General features: G+C 45.2%; 1 protein-coding gene across 3 annotated transcripts in view; it reads left to right on the top strand.

The window, feature by feature from the left end:
• The window catches only part of lonrf2 (LON peptidase N-terminal domain and ring finger 2), a 95184-nt gene that overhangs the window by 20454 nt on the left and 52138 nt on the right, over window positions 1–22592 (top strand). For 2 of the 3 annotated variants that reach the window (XM_070874454.1, XM_070874456.1), the window contains exons 7-8: window positions 116–230; window positions 5067–5188. The exons of the other annotated variant lie outside the window; for it this stretch is intronic. In XM_070874454.1, coding sequence (XP_070730555.1) covers window positions 116–230; window positions 5067–5188 — 237 coding nt within the window. The remainder of the gene's footprint in view (window positions 1–115; window positions 231–5066; window positions 5189–22592) is intronic. 3 annotated transcript variants of the gene reach the window in all.

Genomic DNA, 22592 nt, shown 5'->3' with positions numbered 1-22592 from the left:
CCAAATAAATTACAGAATATGATGTAGCTTTATTATCTGTAATTTATTTGTAACTTGAGCTCTAAAGTAATGGAACATTTTACACCTGCATAAAATTGCAGTTTTTCTTCCACAGGTTGTTCTATGAACCTGTTACCACTTCTTGTGGGCACACCTTCTGTTTGAAGTGTCTGGAACGCTGCTTGGATCATAATTCTAGCTGCCCACTCTGTAAAGAAAATGTAACGGAGGTTAGTGCAATGCTTGGTGTGTTTTTAAAATAAAATTGTATAGTACTAGTTGTAGTTCCACTAATTTTTATAAATGGAGTGAAAAAAATTGTTTGGTATTTTTAACCACACTATAAATTCTCGCATATAGTGGAAGTAAGATGCTGCTTACAGGCAAGTTAATTATTGCAAGGACTTTTGGAATAGATTTCCAAGAGAAGTGTCTTTGGTAGACATGTTGGGGTTGAAAAACAAAAATTAATTAATCTGTTGGCCTCAGTTCTTAAAATGTACTCATTTGCAATAATTAATCTGTTCATTAATGGTGACAACTGAAGTTACTTTTACACCAATAAGCATATCATTAATGGAAGATGTGCAGTGTTCTCATATTTTTCCTGCATTTTCTCAAATCTAGGGATCTCCACAGACCCAACAGAATTTGAGTCCCACATTTGCATGTGATCACTTGAGATGTTGCTGGTTTTAGACAGATCTCAAGTAGGAGTGATGGTGGGAGCAAAGGCAAATTGTGATTCCGAAGTGGTCAGTTTTGGTTAACTTAGTCTCTGACCATCACTGCCTTGAAAGGGCATCAGATTTCTGGAAGCCTGAAGTGGTCCATGTAACTTGAAAAGAAAAGTGTACATGGCAAGTATTTTGGGGATAGGGGAATAGAAGGAATTGTTTTTGAGGCTATTGGCTTCAGCTCTTAAAATGCCAATCCTTGTAATAATTAACTTGGCTGTTAATATTCTTTGGGCTAGAAATTGGTCTTTTGGTGAGTGGTACTTTTTCGGCATTTTTCACCAAAAATACCGCTAATCACACTTTTTTAAAGGCCTAAAATTGGCAGCAAAAATGCGCCCGACAGTAAAAATCGGGGTTGCACGAGGATTTGCGGTGGAAACCGCAATCCTTGCCAACTTTAGTCCGAGGCTGATTACCGCTAAAAAGACAGGCGGGGCAGGAAGAGAACACAAAAATTGCAAAAACTTCAAGACACTTATTCAGCGAATCACTGAAAAGAATTATAAAATAAAAACTTTACTGTACCTTTTTTGCAGGTCTTCATACTTAACCGTTGTTTCTGGGGCTACAACACAGGCTTTCCTCAGGTGTTTTTTTTCCACCCAGGATACGGGTTAGGCCAATTTAAAGCAATAACTTTTTCATCTTGCATGAAAGCGGTCCGCTTTTCAGTGGTATTTCAAAACCGCCGGTGCAAGACTTTGGCCAATTTTCCTGACCATCCTTTTCCGTCATAAACGGCGAAATAGCGCCGACAAAACGGGCGCAAGGCTGGCCAATCTTTAGTTTTTCTAGGCACTTTATCTTGCATTTTTTTTTTCTTTTTTTAAAAATGTATATTTTCTTTCCACACTAAAACTGGTAGTTACATTCAATAAAGATATCCTTTTCTTAACCCCCCCCCCCCCCACCCCTCTCTCTCTCACACACACACACACACACACAATTAACAGCAGCAAGGAGGTATGAAAAATCAACAGTCTTCATTAATGATACCTAAAGTGATGGGCAAAGTGCCATCAATCAATTAGCTGCCTTTTAAAGATGGTTCATGTACAGGTGAGGTAAATTCCCAAAAAGGGGAAAGGTAGTGCAACTAACGCCAGCGCTCTCTTGATGGCGAAAGAAATAGAGAGTAAGATGAAGCAGAAAAAGGGCACATATGGCAGATGTCGGGTTAAAAATACAAGTGAAAACCAGGCTGAATATAGGAAGTTCAGGGGGGAAGTGAAAAAGAAAATAAGGACGACAAAGCGAAAGTATGAGAATAGATTGGCAGCTAACATAAAAGGGCATTTAAAGGTCTTCTATAGGCATATAAATAATAAGAGGAGGCGTGGGGCCGATTAGGGAGCAAAAAGGAGATCTATGCATGGAGGCAGAGGGCATGGCTGAGGTACTAGAGAGCACTTTGCATCTGTCTTCACCAAGGAAGATGATGCTGCCAAAGTCATAGTGATAGAGGAGGTAGTGCAATTACTGGATGAAATGAAAATTGATAAAGGAGGTACGAGAATGGATGTCTGAACTTAAAAGTTAATAAGTCATCAGGAGCGGATGGGATGCATCCTAGGATGCTGAGGGAGGTTAAGGAGGAAATCAGAGGTGCTCCAATCTTGCTTGGATATGGGGCAGGTACCAGAGGACTGGAGAATTGCAAATGTTATACTCTTGTTCAAAAAAGGGTGTAAGGATAAACCCAGCAACTACAGGCCAGTCAGTTTAACCTCGGTAGTGGGGAAGCTTTTGGATCGATAATCTGGGACAAAATTAAGTCACTTGGACAAGTGTGGATTAATTAAGTAAAGCCGGCATGAATTTGTTTAAAGACAAATCATGTTCAACTAACTTGATTGAGTTTTTTGATGAGGTAACAGAGGGTTGATGAGGGCAATGCGGTTGATGTATATGTGGACTTCCAAAAGGTGTTTGATAAAGTGTCACATAATATGCTTACCAACAAAGCTGAAGCCAAAGAATAAAAGGGACAGTGGCAGCATGGATACGAAATTAGCTAAGTGACAGGAAACAGAGTAGTGGTGAACAGTTGTTTTATGGATTGGAGGAAAGTACACATTGGTGTTCCCCAGGGGTTGGTACTAGGACCACTGCTTTTCTTGATACACATTGATGACTTGAACTTGGAGTTACAGGGCACAATTTCAAAATTTGCAGATGACACAAAACTTTTAAGGTATAGTCAACAATGAGGAGGATAGTAATAGACTTCACGAAGACATAGACAGGCTGATAGAAACATAGAAAATAAGTGCAGGAGTAGGCCCTTTGAGCCTGCACCACCATTCAATAAGATCATGGCTGATCATTCACCTCAGTACCCCTTTACTGCTTTCTCTCCATACCCCTTGATCCCTTTAGCCGTAAGGGCCATATCTAACTCCCTCTTGAATATATCCAATGAACTGGCATCAACAACTCTCTGCGGTCGGGAATTCCACAGGTTAACAACTCTGAAGAAGTTTCTCCTCATCTCAGTCCTAAATGGCTTACCCCTTATCCTTAGACTATGTCCCCTGGTTCTGGACTTCCCCAACATCGGGAATATTATTCCTGCATCTAATCTGTCCAGTTCCGTCAGAATTTTATATGTTTCTGAGATCCCCTCTCATCCTTCTAAGCTCCAGTGAATACAGGCCCAGCCGATCCAGTCTCTCCTCATATGTCAGTCCTGCCATCCTGGGAATCAGTCTGGTGAACCTTCGCTGCACTCCCTCAATAGCAAGAACGTCCTTCCTCAGATTAGGAGACCAAAACTGAAGGCCCTGTACAACTGCACTAAGACCTCCCTGCTCCTATACTCAAATCCCCTAGCTATGAAGGCCAACATACCATTTGCTGTCTTCACCGCCTGCTGTACCTGCATACCAACTTTCAATGACTAATGTACCATGACACCCAGGTCTCGTTGCACCCCCCCCCCCCCCCTCCTTCCTAATCTGCCGCCATTCACATAATCTGCTTTTGTGTTTTTGCCACCAAAGTGGATAACCTCACATTTATCCACATTATACTGCATCTGCCATGCGTTTTCCCACTCGCCTAACCTGTCCAAGTCATCCTGCAGCCTCTTAGCGTCCTCCTCACAGCTCACACTGCCACCCAGCTTAGTGTCATCTGCAAACTTGGAGCGATTACTCAATTCCTTCATCCAACTCATTAATGTATATTGTAAATAGCTGGGGTCCCAGCACTGAGCCTTGCAGCACCCCACTAGTCACTCCTTGCCATTCTGAAAAGGACCCGTTTATTCCGACTCTCGTTTCCTGTCTGCCAACCAGTTCTCTATCCACGTCAGTACATTACCCCCAGGAATGGGTGAACACGTGGCAAATGTAATTTAATGTAGGAAGAATGAGGAGAGGCAATATAAACTAACGGGTATAATCCTAAAGTGGGTGTATGAACAGAGAGACCTGGGGATATATGTGCACAAATCGTTGAAGGTTGCAGGGCAGGTTGAGAAAGCGGTTAAGATAGCATACGAGATCCTGGGATTCATGAATAAAGGTATAGAGTACAAAAGCAAGGAAGTTATGATGAACCTTTTATAAAACACTGGATTGGCCTCAACTGGATTATTGTGTCCAATTCTGTGCACCGCACTTTAGGAAGGATGTGAAGGCCTTGGAGAGATTTCAGAAAATATTTACAAGAATGATTCCCGGGATGTGAGACTTCAGTTACATAGATGGACTAGAGAAGCTGGGGTTGTTCTCCTTAGAGTAGAGACAGTTGAGAGTAAATTTCATAGGGGTGTTCAAAATCATGAGGGGTCTAGACAGAGTAGATAGAGAGAAACTGTTCCCATTGGCAGAAGGAACAAGAACCAGAGAACACACGATTCAAATGGATGGCAAAAGAACCAAAGGCGACATGAAGAAAAACTTATTTACGCAGCAAGTGGTTAGGATCTGGAATGTACTGTCTGAAAGGGTGGTGGAGGCAGTTAGTCGTGGCTTTCAAAAAGAAATTGGATAAATACCTGTGGGGGGGGGGGGTGAAATTGGGGGAAAGGGCGGGGGAGTGGGTCTAGCTGAAGTGCTCTTGCAGAGAGTCGGCATAGGCTCGACGGGCCGAATGGCTGCCTCCTGAGTTACCACCATTCTGATTTATTAAAGACAAAAATAATATCTCTGTCCAGAGTATTCCATGATCATGCAAAGCACAAAATGGCATTTAAGATATTGAATGTTTTCAAAGATGCTTTCAGGGTTAAGTTTAAAAAAACATAAGCATTACATGTTTATCCATTCAATTAGAATGACTATTGTACTGTAACTTTACTTTGCTTTTCATTTGCTGCAGTATTTGGTAACGAGGGCTTTCAGTAAGACATTATTGACACAAGAACTGATTATTCGATACCTGCCTAAAGAATTAAATGACAGGAGGGAGATTCATGAAGAAGAAATGAAGGAACTGTCCAAGTATGTGAAACTTAATATCTGGTTTTAAAGATTAGGTTAAAGAATTAAATTGTATTATCCTTGCCCTCACACGGTGAGTTTAAAAATATTAATGGCTTGGAACTTCCTAAAACCTTGCGCCGTGGTAATGCCGCATCTATGGTGCATGTCATTATAGCGCAGATCATAGAACCATAGAATACAGGTAGTACAGCACAGAAGGAGTCCTTTTGGCCCATCGAGTCGGCACCGGCTCTTTCGAATAGCAAGCCAATTCGTCCGACTCCCCCGCTCTTTTCCCCATATCCCTGCAATTTTTTTTCCCAAGTATTTATCCAATTCCCTTTTGAAGGCTACTATTATATCTGTATCCACCCTATCAGGCAGTGCATTCCAAATCCTAACCACTCATGTAAAAAATGATTTTCCTCCTATCACCTCTGGTTCTTTTGCCAATCACCTTAAATCTGTGCTGCCTTGTTATCGACTCTACCTAAATCGTTCATGATTCTAAACATTTCTATCAAATCTGCTTAGTCTTCTGTGCTCTAACGAGATCAATCTCAGCTAGTCTATCCAAGTAACTGTAATCCCTGATCCCTTGAAGCATTCTAGTAAATATCATAAGTACACTCTCCAAAGCCTTCACGCCCTTCCTAAATTGTGGTGCCCAGAATTGAATACAATTCTCCAGCTGTGGAGGCCGAACTAGTGTTTTATATAGGTTTAGCCTAACTTTCTGGCTTTGTACTCTCTGCCTCTATTTATAAAGCCCAGGATCCCATATGCTTTTATTAACTGCTTTGTTAACCTGTACACAAACAGCCCCAGGTCTCTCGCTTCTTGCACCCTCTTTAAAATTGTACCATTTAGCATGTATTGTGTCCCCTCGTGCTTCCTATATCACCTCACACTTTTCTGTGCTGAATTTCATATACCATGTGTCTAGCCCATTCTATTAGCCCGTCTGTCGTCTTGAAGTCTAGTACTATCTTCCTCACTATTTACTACACTTCCAAATTTCTGCAAATTTCAAAATTGTGCACTGTACTACCAAATCCAGATCATTAATGTATATCAAAAACAGGTCCTTGTACTGAACCTTGGGGAACGTCACTTTGTACCCCTCCCCGCTCCAGTCTGAAAAATAGCCATTCACCACAACTCAGTATCCGATCCATCAGCCAATTTGTATATGCTACTGCTGCCCCTTTTATCCCATGGGCTTCAATTTTGCTAACAAACCTAATATGTAGTACTTTATCAAATGCCTTTTGAAAGTCTGGTTACATGTCAACTGCACTGCCCTGATCTACCCTCTTACCTCATCAAAAAAACTAAATCAAGTTAGCCAAATCCTACTTGCCCTTAGCAAGTCCATGCTTATCCAATTGGCTGTTAATTTTCTCCTGGGTTATTGTTTCGAAAAGTTTCCCACCACCGCGTTAAACTGACTGGCCTGTAATTGTCAGGTTTATCCTTCTCAGCTCTTTTTGAACACTGGTGTAACATTTGCAATCCTCCAATCCTTTGGCACCATCGCTGTATTTAATGATGATTGGAAGATTGTGGCCAAGAGCTCTGCAATTTCTATCCTTACTACCCTTAGCAACCTAGGATGCATCCTATCCGGACTGGGTGACTTACCCCCTTTAAACATTCTAGTAAAAGTCCCATTCCAAGGACTTGAGCACAAAAAATCTAGGCTGACACTCCACTGCAGTGCTGAGGGAGCGCTGCACTGTCGGAGGTGCCGTCTTTTGCATGAGACGTTGAACCGAGGCCCTGTCTGCGCGCTCAAGTGGATGTAAAAAATCCCATGGCACTATTTCAAAGAAGAGCAGGAGAGTTATCCCCGGTGTCTTGGCCAATATTTATCCCTCTATCAACATAACAAAAAAACAGATTAATTGGTCATTATCACATTGCTGTTTGTGGGAGCTTGCTTGTGTGCTTGTTTCCTACATTACAACAGTGAGTACACTTCAAGTACTTCATTAGTTGTAAAGCTCTTTGAGACATCCGGTGGTCGTGAAAGGCACTATATAAATCCAAGTCTTTTTTTTAAGTACAGCCAGCCTTTCTAATACCTCCTGTTTATCGATTTTTATCTCCTCCAATATCCCAGCAACTTCCTTGTTTACCATAGCTTTGGCAGTCCTCTTGCAAACACCGATGCAAAGTACTCATTTAGTACAGCAGCCATGCCTTCTGGATCCACCAATAGATATCCATTGTGGTCCTTAATCGGGCCCACCGGTCCACTGACATCCCTTTTAATGTTAATATGCTGATAGAAGACCTTTTGGATTTCTTTTACGATAGCTGCCAATCTATTCTTTTGCTGTCTCTTTGCCCTTATTTCCTTTTTTACTTCTCTCTACTTTACTTTCTTTCTTCAGCCTGATTCACCCTTGTATTATCAAGCTGATATCTGTCATACGCCCCCTTCTGCTTCATTCTACTCTAATTCCTTCATCCAGGGAGTTCTGGCTTTGATTGCCCTCCCTTTTCCCCCTTGTAGCAATGTACCTAGACTACTACATTTCTCTCTACCTGGAATGTACCTGTACTCCATTACATTTCTGTCTGCTAGTCTTTGACTCCAATTTAGCCGGGCCAGACCTGGGCTTATGATAGCATCGTGGTTATGGTATTGGAGTAGTGATCCAGAGGCCTGGAACTAATGATCTGGAGATATGAGTTCTAATCCCACCACGGCAGCTGGGGAACTTAAATTTAATTAAAATAAATCTGGAATAAAAAAACTAGTACCAAAAAACTAGTGATCATGAAACTACCAGATTGTCGTAAAAATCCATCTGGCTTATTAATGTCCTCCTAAGAATGAAATCTGTCCTTACCTGGTCTGGCCGATATGTGACTCCAAACCGACAGCAATGTAGTTGACTCTTAACTGCCCTCTGAAATGGCCTAGCCAGCCACTCGGTTGTACCAAACCACTACAAAGAAATACACTAAAAATAAAACCGGACAGACCACCCAGCATTTACCTAGGCACTGGACATGACAAAGGCATAACCAGCCCAGTCAATCCAACAAAGTTGTCCTCCCTAACATCTGGGGACTTGTGCCACGACCCACTGATTGAGCTGGGTGAGTCCTGACAGGGGCTGAGGCAGATGGTGAGAGAAACCACAGCAATGTGGTTGACTCTTGACTGCCCTTTGAAATGGCCTAGCAAACCACTCCATTTAAAAAAAAAAAACTGTTATGACACAAGAATAAAACTGGATGGACCACCCGGTATCGACCTAGGCACTGGATTTGGACAGAACAAATGCCCACCCAGCTCAAGTCCCACCCAGTTAGTCCTCCTCATTAACATCTGGGGACAAAATTGGAGAGAGCTCCCACAGACTGGTCAAGCAACAGCCTGACATAGTTATACACTCAATCGTGTACCTTTCAGCCAACGTCCCAGACTCCTCCATCACCATCCCTGGGTATGTCCTGTGCCACCGGCAGGACAGATCCACCAGGGGTGACAGTACAGTCGGGAGGGAGTGGCCCTGGGAGTCCTCAACATTGACTTTGGACACCATGAAGTCTCATGGCATCAGGTCAAACATTGGCAAGGAAACCTGCTGTTTACCACCTACCGCCCTCCCTCAGCTGATGAATTGGTACACCTCTATGTTGAATATCACTTGGAAGAAGCACTGAGGGCAGCAAGGGCACATAATGTATTCTGGGTGGAGGACTTCAATGTCCATCACCGAGAATGGCTCGGTAGCACCATGACTGACCAAGCTGAGCCTTCGGCAGGTGCTGAGAGAACCAAAGGCTGAACGCAGCAAAGGCTATGGGCCCCAAAACATCCTGACTAGTGCTGAAGACTTGTGCTCCAGAACTAGTTGCGTCTCTAGCCAAGCTGTTCCAGTACATCTGCAACACTGGCATCTACCTGACAAAGTGGAAAATTGCCCAAATATGTCCTTCCACAAAAAGCCAATAAGGCAAATTATTGCCCCATCAGTCTACTTTGTCATCAGTGAAGTGATGAAATGGGTCGTTGACACTATCAGGTGGCACTTACTCACAATAACCTGCTCACTGATGCGCAGTGAAGCCTTGGTCCAAACATGGATAACAGCTGAATTCCAGAGGTGAGGGAAAAGTGACTCCCCTTGACATCAAGGCAGCATTTGAGTGAGTGTGACATCAAGGAGCCTTGTTCAAATTGAAGTTGATGAGAATTGGATGGGGGGGTGGTGGGAGGGCGGGGGGACATGCCACTGGCTGGAGTCATAACCAATTGCGCCTTGTGCTAGATGTGTTTGGGAGGCCAATCATCTCAGCCCCAGGACATTGTTGCAGGAGTACCTCAGGGCAGTATCCTAGGCCCAACCATCTTCAGCTGCTTCAACAATGACCTTCCCTCCCAACGCAAGGTCAGAAGTGGGGATATTTGCTGCTAATTGCATAGTGTTCAGTTCCATTTGCAGCAACTCCAATAATGAAGCAGTCCGTGCTCGCATGCAGCAAGACCTGGACGACATTCAGGCTTGGGCCGATAAGTGTCGAATAACATTCATGCCGGGCGATGACCATCTCCAACGAGAGAATCTAAGCACCTCAACATTCAACAGCATTACCATTGTCTAATCTCCCACTGTCCCCTCAGTACAGATTCACACGAGGCATGTAGTGAAGTCAAGGTCACTCTGGACCTGCACCTTTATTTCACAGCTCTGGAATGCTGCACTTGCCGGAGACCTGTCCTTATATACCTGTCTCTTGCAAGTGCACCCCTGGTGGTAAGGTATGCTGGTGGTTACAGGTCATATCTTATTACAGTCATGTATAGCATGTTAGGATACAGTTATATATAATAATGTAAGATACATGACATCACCCTCCCCACAGGTCTTAGTGTCTTTATAGGTTCAGTCTCTCAGGTGATCTATGCTCTCGCGTGGAGCGTCTGAGTTGTGGTTCAGTTGTTTGCCTTGGTGTCTGTTTTTCTTTGGGTGTGGTTGCTGGTATCTCGCCTGGGCTGTCTGTTTTGATTGGTGTGATTGTTGTTGACTTGCCTGGGCTGTCTGTTGGGATTGCCCTTTCCTCAGGTTGTTCCCTCTGTCTGTCCACCAGGTGTGGTGCGAGTTCCATATTGTAGTCTGCCTCTGGTTCCGTAGTTTTGTTGGTAAATCTGTTTTTTACTTGGTCTACATGCCTCCGGCAGGTTTTGCCATTGTCCATTTGTACTACCAGTAGCCTGTTTCCTTCCTTGCCCGTTACTGTCCCTGCAAGCCATTTTGGACCCCTGCCATAGTTTAGTACAAACACTTTGTCCCCTATCGCATTCCATCTCCCCCTCGAATTTCTGTCATGGTACTCAGTCAGCTTACGGCGCTTTGCCTCAACGATTTCGTGCATGTCTGGGAGGATTAATGAGAGCCTTGTTTTTAAAGTCCTTTTCATCAACAGTTGCGCGGGGGGGATCCCAGTCAGTGAGTGCAGACGAGATCTGTATGCCAGCAGCAGTCGCGACAGGTGACCCTGCAGCATGGGACCTTGGATTTTAAGAACATAAGAACAGAAGAAATAGGAGCAGGAGTAGGCCATAAGGCCCCTCGAGCCTGCTCCGCCATTCAATAAGATCATGGCTGATCTGATCATGGACTCAGCTCCATTTCCCTGCCCGCTCCCCATAACCCCTTATCCCTTTATCGTTTAAGAAACTGTCTATTCTGTCTTAAATGTATTTAATATCCCAGCTTCCACAATCTTATGAGGTAGCGAATTCCACAGATTTACAACCCTCAGGGAAGAAATTTCTCCTCATCTCAGTTCTAAATGGGTGGCCCCTTATTCGAAGATCATGCCCTCTCTGCATCAACCTTGTCAAGCCCCCTCATAATCTTTTACATTTCTATAAGATCACCTTTCATTCTTCTGAATTCCAATGAATAGAGGTCCAACCTACTCACCCTTTCCTCATAAGTCAACCCACTCATCCCCGGGATCAACCTAGTGAACCTTCTCTGAACTGCCTCCACAGCATGTATATCCTTTCGTAAATATGGAAACCAAAACTGCACGCAATATTCCAGGTGTGGCCTCACCAATAAACAGTACACCTGCTTTTATACTCCATCCCCTTTGCAATAAAGGCCAAGATTCCATTGGCCTTCCTGATCACTTGCTGCACCTGCATACTATCCTTTTGTATTTCATGCACAAGTACCCCCAGTCCCGCTGTACTGCAGCACTTGGCAATCTTTCTCCATTTAAATAATAACTTGCTCTTTGATTTTTTTTCTGCCAACGTGCATGACCTTGCAGTTTCCAACATTATTCTCCATCTGCCAAATTCTTGCCCATTCACTTAGCCTGTCTATGTCCTCCTGCAGCCTCTTTATGTCCTCCTCACGCATGCAGCCCTTCCTCCCATCTTTGTATCATCAGCAAACTTGGCTATGTTACACTCAGTCCCCTCTTCCAAGTCATTAATATAGATTGTAAATAGTTGGGGTACCAGCACTGATCCCTGCGGCACCCCACTCGTTACTGATTGCCAACCAGAGAATGAACCATTTATCCCGACTCTCTGTTTTCTGTTTGTCAGCCAATCTTATATCCATGCTAATATGTTACCCCCAACCCTGTGAACTTTTATCTTGTGCAGTAACCTTTTGTGTGGCACCTTGTCAAATGCCTTCTGGAAGTCTAAATATACCACATCCACTGGTTCCCTTTTATCCACCCTGTTCGTTACATCCTCAAAGAATTCCAGCAAATTTGTCAAACATGACTTCCCCCTCATAAATCCATGCTGACTTTGCCTGATCAAATTTTGTTTTTCCAATGTCCTACTGCTTCTTTAATAATGGACTCCAACATTTTCCCAACAGATGTTAGGCTAAGTGGTCTAGATTCCTGCTTTTTGTCTGCCTCCTTTTTTGAATAGGCCAGGTAAGCCCAATCCTGTCTTCATCTGCTATCCACACAATCACCCTCTTTAACAACAGCTATGCTCATAAAGATCAATAATGGGGAACCATTGAATTTTACAAGCATAGAAGGAGGCCATTCAGCTCAATGTGTCCATGCCCGAACAATTACTGCTGTCCCCCTCAACCCCAGGGAACTGAAAGCACAGAATACATTCTGGAATTGTATTAGAGAGGTACCAATGGCATACTCCAATCACACCAATTACTGCCCCATCAGTCTACTCTCAATCATCAACAAAGTGATGGAAGGTGTCGTTGACAGTGGTATCAAGTGACACTTGCTCACCAATAACCTGCTCACCAATGTTCAGTTTGGGTTCCGCCAGGACCACTCTGCTCCAGACCTCATTGCAGCCTTGGTCTAAACATGGACAAAAGAGCTGAATTCCAGAGGTGATGTGAGAGTGACTGTCCTTGACATCAAGGCAGCATTTCAACAGGTGTGGCATCAAGGAGACCTAGTAAAACTGAAGTCGATGGGAATCAGGGGGAAATCTCTCCACTGGCTGGAGTCATACCTAGCACAAAGGAAGATGGCTGTGTTGGTTGGAGGTCAATCATCACAGCCCCAGGACATTACTGCAGGAGTTCTGCAGGGCAGTGTCCTCAGCCTTGTTTAATGATTTGCACTGCTCTCTCCGCCTGGCCGTTGGAGGCCGGCTTGAACGGTGCCGTCTTGACGTGATTTATGCCGTGGTCAATTATAAAGTATTGGAATTCTGCACTTGTGAAGCATGGACCATTGTCACTGACCAATATGTCAGGGATTCCGTGCGTTGCAAACATGGTTGCGAGGCTCTCCACAGTGGTGGAGGTTGTGCTAGAGTTTAAAATGGTGCATTCAATCCACTTTGAAAATGCATCTACAACTACGAGGAACATTTTGCCCATGAATGGGCCCGCATAGTCTATGTGCACCCGTGACCAGGGTTTGGTAGGCCAGGGCCAGGGGCTCAGTGGAGCCTCCCTGGGGGCATTGCTGAGTTGGGCACAAATGGTGCACCTTCGGACGCAGAGCTCCAAGTCCGCGTCAATACCAGGCCACCAGACGTGGGATATGGCTATGGCCTTCATGAGAACAATCCCCGGGTGCTCGCGGTGGAGCTCCCGGACAAATGCCTCTCTGCCTCGCAGAGGCATGGCTTCTCGGCTGCCCCACATCAGGCAGTCTGCTTGTAGTGATAGCTCATGCATGCGCCTGTGAAAGGGTTTTAATTCCTCGGGGCAGGCATCGCGAGCCTCTGCCCAGTCACCAGTTAGGACACATCTTTTTACTAAGGATAACATGGGGTCGCTGGCCATCCAGGCTCTGATTTGGCGAGCCGTCATGGGCGAACCTGTGGACTCAAAGGCATCGATTGCCATGACTATCTCACAGTCCTGTTCGTCAGACCCTTCCGTGGTTGTCAGGGGTAGCCTGCTGAGCGTGTCGACACAGTTGTCTCTGCCTTATGGTATAGTTGCATGAGCGCCCACCGTTGAATTCGCGCCGAGGCGTTGGCGTTTATTGCCTTGCTCTCGGATAGGAGGGACGTGAGGGGCTTGTGGTCAGTTTCTAACGTGAACTTGGCCCCGAAAAGATATTGGTGCATCTTTTTGACACCGTACACGCACGCGAGCGCCTCCTTCTCTACCATTTTGTACCCGCGCTCTGCCCGCGAAAGTGACCTGGAGGCATAAGCTATGGGTTGTAATTTGCTCGCACTATTGACATTTGCCCGACCCCATATGCTGACGCATCGCATGTGAGAACTAGCTTTTTATCTGGGTCAAAAAGTCAAAACACAGAAGGTTGCGTGCCTTATTGAAGGCGCGTTTCTGGGCGTCCCCCCAAAACAAATCGCACCTCTTCCTGAGTAGCACGTGGAGAGGCTCCAGCAGCGTGCTTAAGTTCTGCATAAAGTTCCCAAAGTAATTGAGTAGCCCGAGAAGGCGCGCAGTTCTGAGACATTCCGGGGCCTGGGTGCCAGGCAAATTTCTTCTGTTTTGGACTCTGTTGGGCGGATTCCATCAGCGGCAATCCTTCTGCCCAAAAATTCAACCTCGGGTGTGAGAAACAGGCACTTGGATTTCTTGACTCGTAGGCCTACCCGATCCAACCGCTTTAGTACTTCCTCCAAATTACGGAGATGGGAGTCAGTGTCCCTGCCCGTGATAAGTATGTCGTCTTGAAATACAACCGTCCCCGGGATGGACTTGAGCAGACTCTCCATGTTGCGCTGGAATATGGCAGCTGCCGACTTGATGCCGAATGGGCATCGATTGTACATGAAAAGGCCTCGATGTGTGTTGATGGTGAGTAGCTTGGATTCCTCGGTCAATTCTTGCGTCATATACGCAGATGTAAGGTCTAATTTTGAGAAAAGTTTAGCTCCAGCCACTGTGGCAAATAAGTCCTCTGCTCTGGGCAGCGGGTACTGGTCCTGTAGGGAGACTCTGTTTATGGTAGATTTGTAGTCCCCACAGATTCGTACGGATCCATCAGGCTTCATGACTGGGACGATGGGACTTGCCCAGTCACTAAATTCCACAGGTAATATAATGCCTTCCTGCAGAAGCCTGTCTAGTTCATGTTCAATCTTTTCCCTCATAACATAGGGTACAGCTCTGGCCTTGTGATGGACCGGTCTAGCATCCTGTGTGATGTAGATTTTGACTTTGGCCCCTTTGAAAGTGCCCACACCTGGCTGAAAGAGATGTTCAAATCGCTTTATAACTGTTGAGCAGGAGGTCCGTTCCTCTAATGACATGGCATGGACATCATCCCATTTCCAGTTTAGTTTTGCCAGCCAGCTTATCCCCAGCAGTGCTCGGGGGTCTCTGGGGACAATCCACAGGGGAAGTCTGTTCACTGTCCCTTTGTGTGTGACAGAGAACATGGCACTGCCGAGGACTGGTACGATTTCTTTGGTAGAGGTCCTTAGTTTGGTGTCGACCCTTGTGAGTTTTGGTCTGTCTCTTTTATGCGGCCACAGTTGTTCAAATTGTTGAGCGCCCATGAGTGATTGACTTGCTCCCGTATCCGGCTCCATTTTGACAGATATCCCGTTGAGTAGGACCCTCCTCATTATAGGAGGCGTCCTGTTGTAGGAGCAGCGTCCATTAATCGTGTTGACCCGCTGTACATTGGTGTCCCGGGTACTGTCCCCACCATCTTCTGGTCCGCTTTCCGACCCATCCAATTCGTATACCAGCCAAGCTGCCGTTTTTTTGCACATGCGGGCCAAATGCCCTGTATATTCACAATTTCTGCAAACAGCCTGCTGAAATCGACATCCCCTTGACGAGTGCCCACCCCCACACCTCCAGCACAGATCTGTTCCATTGTTCAAAGTGTTCCCAAAGAATGAGCTGCGTCTGGCTGATCTCTCTTGAGCTTCTCTCAGTTTGTAGTTGATTGCTCGCATTGTGGGTTGATGATGTGTGAACAGCTGTTCCTGTGGCCCTTGATGGCTTCTGCCTGCTGTCGAGAACCTGATCTCCTGGTTTTGTCGATGTGTGGGGGTAGCAGCTTGTTTAGTGCCGTGAACTTCTTGTTCCGATATTTCGTTGGTTGTCGTACTTGCATTGTAAATCAACCTCGTTTCTTCTTCCCCGACCAAGAATGTCTGTGCAACTAGTGCTGCTGCCTCTAAGGTCAGGTTCTTGGTCTCTGAGCTTTTAGAATATGCCTGTGTGGCCTATTCCTTAAATGAAAAAGTCTCTCAGCATTTCTCTCCTCAGTTCATTGGAGAACTCACATAAACTAGCCAATCTCCGAAGTTCCGCCACGAAGTCGGGTATGCTCTGGCCCACACAGCGTCTGTAGTTGTAGAACCTGTGTCTGGCCATGTGTAGGCTGCTCGCTGGCTTCAGGTGGTCTCTTACCAGTGTGCTCAATTCTTCAAATGACTTGCTTGCTGGTTTCTCGGGTGCCAACAGATCCTTCATTAAAGATGAGCTCTTCTCTTGCCTGCCTTATCGTCACCTAACCAGTCTTTGGTTACAAAGCTTTGCTGGAGCCTTTCGATAAAGTCCTCCCAATTGTCTCCCGCATTGTACTTTTCATCTGATCCGTTGTTCACCATTCTGTAATCCCGTAACTCGTCGCCACTGTTAAGTCCTGTCCCCTCAGTACAGGTTCACACGAGGCATGTAGTGAAGTCAAGGTCACTCTGGACCTGCACCTTTATTTCACAGCTCTGGAATGCTGCACTTGCCTGAGACCTGCCCTTATATACCTGTCTCTTGCAAGTGCACCCCTGGTGGTAAGGTATGCTGGTGTTTACAGGTCATATCTTATTACAGTCATGTATAGCATGTTAGGATACAGTTATATATAATAATGTAAGATACATGACACCCACCATGAACATTCTGGGGGTCATCATTGACCAGAAACTTAACTGGAAGCCACATAAATAAGCCAGCTACAAGAGCAGGTTTTAGGCTGGTATTCTAGAATGAGTGACTCGCGTCCTGACTTCCCAAAGCCTTTCCACTGGAATACGCTCCACTTTCCTGATTGAGTGCAGCTCCAACAACATTCAAAAAGCTTGACATCATCCAGGATAAAGCAACCCACTTGACACTCTATCTACCATATAAAATGTTCATTCCCTCCATTACCGCGCACCATGCCTGCAGTGTTTACCATCTACAAATGCACTGCAGCAACTCACCAATGTTCCTTCAACAGTATCTCCAAAGCCTTGTGACCTCCATCGCCGAGAAGGACACGGGCAGCAGGCACATGAGACACGACCACCACCTCCAAGTTATCCTCCAAGTCGCACACCATCCTTACTTGGAAATATATCACTTGCTTCATCGTCGCTGGGTCAAAATCCTGGAACTCCCTCCCTAACAGCACGGTGGGAGTATCTCCACCACCCAGACTGCAGTGATTCACTAAGGTGATTCATGACTCGAGGGCAATTGACGATGGGCAGTAAATGCTGGCCTTGCCAGCAATGTCTACATCCTGTGAATAAATTAAAAAAAAAAATCTTTCCTCAATTCAGATATTAGCACTCATCCAGATAAGTATTTTATTCTCGATTTCTCCTTGTCCTTCGCCATAACTAATCTAAACCGTCCGATATTGTGACTACTGTTTGCGAGATGCTCCCCGCATTCTCCACTTGACCCACTTCATTCCCCAGGACAAATCCAGCAACACCACCTTCCTCGTTGGGCCGGAAACATACTGATCAAGAAAATTCTCTGAACACACCAGAAATTCTTCCCCATTGCCCTTAACAGAGTCACTGCCCTGTCAATGTTGGTATCTCATTTATCAGCACTATATAGTTCTTGCACCCCTCAGTAATTTCTTTACAAATGTGCTCCTCTGTCTTTCCTGCTATTTGGTGACCTATAAAATACATCAAGTAGAGTAATAGTTCCTTTTATTGTTTCTCAATTCCAGCCAAATAAATTCTCTCTCTTTCTTTCTTTCTTTCTTTCTTTCTTTCTTTCTCTCTCTCTCTCTCTCTCTCTCTCTCTCTCTCTCTCTCTCTCTCTCTCTCTCTGTCTCATTCCTTTAGAACAGTGTCTCTTTCTACCACTAATATTTTCCTTATTTAAAAGTGCTACCCCTCTTTTTTTTTCCCTTCCCTGTCTTTCCTGCATATCGTGTACCCCAGAATGTTAAGCATCAAATCCTCCCTTTTTTTGAGTCATGTCTCCTTTATTGCCACAAACCACATTCCTGCGTGGCTATTTGTGCCTCCAGCTCACCAACCTTATTAACTATACTCTGCATTTGCACGCATGCACTCCAAACCTAACTTGGAGTTCTTTATTTTCAATGATCCCATCTAATTCTATTTATGATTCTTCACTGTCTCTCCCAGTCCTCTGTGCACCTGGTTTCTAATTTTTTAATAGTACATCTTAGTGCCCAACCCCCTGCTGAATTAGTTTAAACTCTTCCCCCACAGCACTAGTTAACTTGCACGCAAGGATATTGGTTCCTGTTCGTCCATCTTGAACAGGTCCCTCCTGCCACAGAACTGGTCCCAAGTCCCATGAATTTGGTGCCCTCCCTCCAGCACTGTGTCCCTAGCCATACATTAACCTGCCACATCTTCTTATTTCTACTCTCACCAGCACGTGGCACTGGAGTATAGAATCATAAAGTAGTTACAGCACGGAAGAAGGCCATTCAGCCAGTCGAACCCATGCTGACTCTCAGCTAGTCCCACTCCCCAGCCCTTTCCCCATAGCCCTGCAAATTTTTTCCTTCAGATACTTATGAAAGATAAGATATAAAAGGGGTCAGAGGGTCTAGTAACAAGGAGGAACTGAGGGAAATCCTTATTAATCGGGAAATTGTGTTGGGGAAATTGATGGGATTGAAGGCCGATAAATCCCCAGGGCCTGATGGACTGCATCCCAGAGTACTTAAGGAGGTGGCCTTGGAAATAGCGGATGCATTGACAGTCATTTTCCAACATTCCATAGACTGTGGATCAGTTCCTATGGAGTGGAGGGTAGCCAATGTAACCCCACTTTTTTAAAAAAAAAAGGAGGGAGAGAGAAAACAGGGAATTATAGACCGGTCAGCCTGACGTCAGTAGTGGGTAAAATGATGGAATAAATTATTAAGGATGTCATAGCAGCGCATTTGGAAAGAGGTGATATGATAGGTCCAAGTCAGCATGGATTGTGAAAGGGAAATCATGCTTGACAAATCTTGAATTTTTTGAGAATGTTTCCAGTAGAGTGGACAAGGGAGAACCAGTTGATGTGGTGTATTTGGACTTTCAGAAGGCTTTTGACAAGGTCCCACACAAGAGATTAATGTGCAAAGTTAAAGCACATGGGATTGGGGGTAGTGTGCTGATGTGGATTGAGAACTGGTTGTCAGACACGAAGCAAAAAGTAGGAGTAAATGGGTACTTTTCAGAATGGCAGACAGTGACTAGTGGGGTACCGCAAGGTTCTGTGCTGGGGCCCCAGCTGTTTACATTGTACATTAATGATTAAGACGAGGGGATTAAATGTTGTATCTCCAAATTTGCAGATGACACTAAGTTGGATGGCAGTGTGAGCTGCGAGGAGGATGCTATGAGGCTGCAGAGTGATTTGGATAGGTTAGGTGAGTGGGCAAATGCATGGCAGATGAAGTATAATGTGGATAAATGTGAGGTTATCCACTTTGGTGGTAAAAACAGAGACAGACTATTATCTGAATGGTGACAGATTAGGAAAAGGGAAGGTGCAATGAGACCTGGGTGTCATGGTACATCAGTCATTGAAGATTGGCATGCAGGTACAGCAGGCAGTGAAGAAAGCAAATGGCATGTTGGCCTTCATAGCGAGGGGATTTGAGTACAGGGGCAGAGAGGTGTTACTACAGTTGTACAGGGCCTTGGTGAGGCCACATCTGGAGTATTGTGTACAGTTTTGGTCTCCTAACTTGAGGAAGGACATTCTTGCTATTGAGGGAGTGCAGCGAGGGTTCACCAGACTGATTCCCGGGATGGCGGGACTGACATATCAAGAAAGACTGGATCAACTGGGCTTGTATTCACTGGAGTTCAGAAGAATGAGAGGGAATCTCATAGAAACATTTAAAATTCTGACTGGTTCAGACAGGTTAGATGCAGGAAGAATGTTCCCAATGTTGGGGAAGTCCAGAACCAGGGGTCACAGTCTAAGGATAAAGGGTAAGCCATTTAGGACCGAGATGAGGAGAAACTTCTTCACCCAGAGAGTGGTGAACCTGTGGAATTCTCTACCACAGAAAGTTGTTGAGGCCAATTCACTAAATATATTCAAAAAGGAGTTAGATGTAGTCCTTACGACTAGGGGGATCAAGGCGTATGGCGAGAAAGCAGGAATGGGGTACTGAAGTTGCATGTTCAGCCATTGAATGGCGGTGCAGGCTGGAAGGGCCGAATGGCCTACTCCTGCACCTATTTTCTATGTTTCTATGTTAAGATTGAGTCTGCCTCCACCACCCATTTCAAGTAGTGCGTTCCAGAATCCAACCGCTCGCTGCATGAAAATTTTTTCTTACATCGCCTTTGGTTCTTTTTCCTATCACCTTAAATCTGTGTCCTCTGTTTCTCGACCCTTCTGCCAATGACAACAGTTTCTCTCTCTACTCTGTCCTGACACCATGACTTTGAACACCTCTATCAAATCTCATCAATCTTCTCTGCTCCAAGGAGAACAACCCCAGCTTCTGCAGTCTATCAACATAACTGAAGTCCTTCATTTCTGGAATCATTCTCATAAATCTTTTCTGCACCTTCTCCAAGGCTTTCACATCCTTCCTAAAGTGCGGTGCCCAGAATTGGACACTGCTCCAGTTGAGGTTCATCATGTCCACACTTTTATACACTCTACCTCTATTTATGAAGCCCAGGATCTCGTAAGTCTCTAACTGCTTTCTCAACCTGCCCTGCCACCTTCAATGATTTGTGTGCACAAACCCCTATGTCTCTCTGCACCCACTTTAGGATTGTACCATTTCGTTTATGTCCTTTCCTAGTTCTTTCTACCAAAATGTATCACTTCATACTTTTCTGCATTAAATTTCATCTGCCATGTGTCCACCCATTTCACCAGCCTGTCTTGTCTTTCTGAAGTCTATCACTGTTCACTATACTTCCAAGTTGTCATCTGCAAATTTTGAAATTGTGCCCTGTACATGCATGTCCAAGTCATTAATATATAATCCAAGAAAATGTCTTCAAACTGACCCCTGGGGAACACCACTGTATACCTTCCTCCAGTCTGAAAAGCAACAGTTCACTACTGCCCTGTTTCCTGTCATTTAGCCAATTTCAAATCCATGCTGCCATTATTGCTTTTATTCCATGGGTTTCCATTTTGCTGGCAAGCCTCTTATGTGGCACTTTGTTGAACACATTGTGGAAATCCATGTACACTATGTCAAACCACATTACCCTCATCAACCCTCTCTATAACCGCATCAAAAAAACTGACTCAGGTTGGTTAAATGGGATTTGCCTTTAACAAATTGGTGCTGGCTTTTCTTAATTAATCAACACCTATCGAAGTGACTGTTAATTTTGTCTCTGATCACTGTTTCTAAATGCTTCCCCACTTTCGAGGTTAAACTGACTGGCCTGTTGTTGCTGGGTTTATCTTTGCACCCTTTTTTGAACAAATGCTGTAACATATTTGCAATTCTCCAGTCCTCTGGCACCACCCCAGTATCTCTGGTGGATGTGAATATTATGGCCAGTACCTCTGCGATTTCCAGCCACAATTCCCTCACCCATCCGCTCCTGATGATTGATCTACTTTATGTACAGCTAGCCTTTTTAATACCTCGTCTTTATCAAGTTGTATCCTATCAAATGTCTCCACTATCTCTTCCTTCGCTATGTCTATGGCAACATCCTCTTCCTTGGTGAAGGCAGATGCAAAGTACTCACTTAGTACCTCTAAGCATAGGTCTCCTCCTTTTTGGTCCCACCCCTCCTCTTGCTACCATTTTACTATTTATATGCCTATAGAAGACATTTGGATTACCTTTCATGTTAGCTACCATTCTATTCTCATACCCTCTCTTTGCCCCTCTTACTTTCTTTTTTCACTTCGACCTTTATATATGCTTCTTCATATTCTCTATCTGTTTTGTCATCCAGGGAGCCAGGACTTTTGTTGCCCTGCCTTTCCCCTTGGTGAGAATTTGGCTCAACTGTACCTGAACTATTTATCTTTAAAGGCAGCCCATTGTTCCATTACAGTTTTGCCTGCCAATCCAGTTTACCAGGCCAGAACCGTTCTCATCCCACTGAAATTGGCCTCTTTCCCCCCACCCCACCCAAGTTAAACATTTTTACTCTAAATTACTCCGTCCTTTTCCATAGCTAATCTAAACCTTATAATACTATGATCACTGTTCCCTAAATGTTCACCTACTGACACTTGCTCCACTTGACCTACCTCATTCGCCAAATCCAGCAATGCCTCCTTCCTCGTCAGGCCAGAAACATACTGATCAAGGAAGTTCTCCTGAACAAGCTTCAGAAATTCTTCCTCCCCCCACCCCCTTTGCCTTTAACACTATTATAATCCCACTCTATGGGCCCAAGTTTCCACACGCGCCTAGAACGGCGAAGTCCCGACCTGGACGCCCATTTTTCGCGCCAAAAAGTGCGCCTAAAAAAATCCTCCGTATTCTCCACCTCCCTGCAGGTCCTCTGGCCCTCGGCGCAGCACGAGCTGTAAGGGGGCGGAGCCAGGTCCATGCGCTGAAAACAGTGCCGGGACCTCTGCACATGCGCGCTACAGTGGGCACGCAAGTGCAGTAGCTCCAGGTGCCGAACTGTGTGGGAGGGGCCCGAAGCACGCAGCCCCTAGCCCTGGCCGAATGGCCTCACTGGGGCTGCGTGAATAAGGCTCCTCCCACGGCCAGCTCCTGCTTCCCCCCCCCCCCCCCCCCCCCCCCCCCACCTCCGGACCAGACCCGATACCCG

This window comes from Pristiophorus japonicus, unplaced genomic scaffold (genome assembly GCF_044704955.1).
Source record: "Pristiophorus japonicus isolate sPriJap1 unplaced genomic scaffold, sPriJap1.hap1 HAP1_SCAFFOLD_830, whole genome shotgun sequence".
Lineage (NCBI taxonomy): Eukaryota > Metazoa > Chordata > Chondrichthyes > Pristiophoridae > Pristiophorus > Pristiophorus japonicus.
The sequence above is the reverse complement of the archived record's forward strand: the minus strand, read 5'-3'. Positions and strand labels throughout refer to the sequence as shown.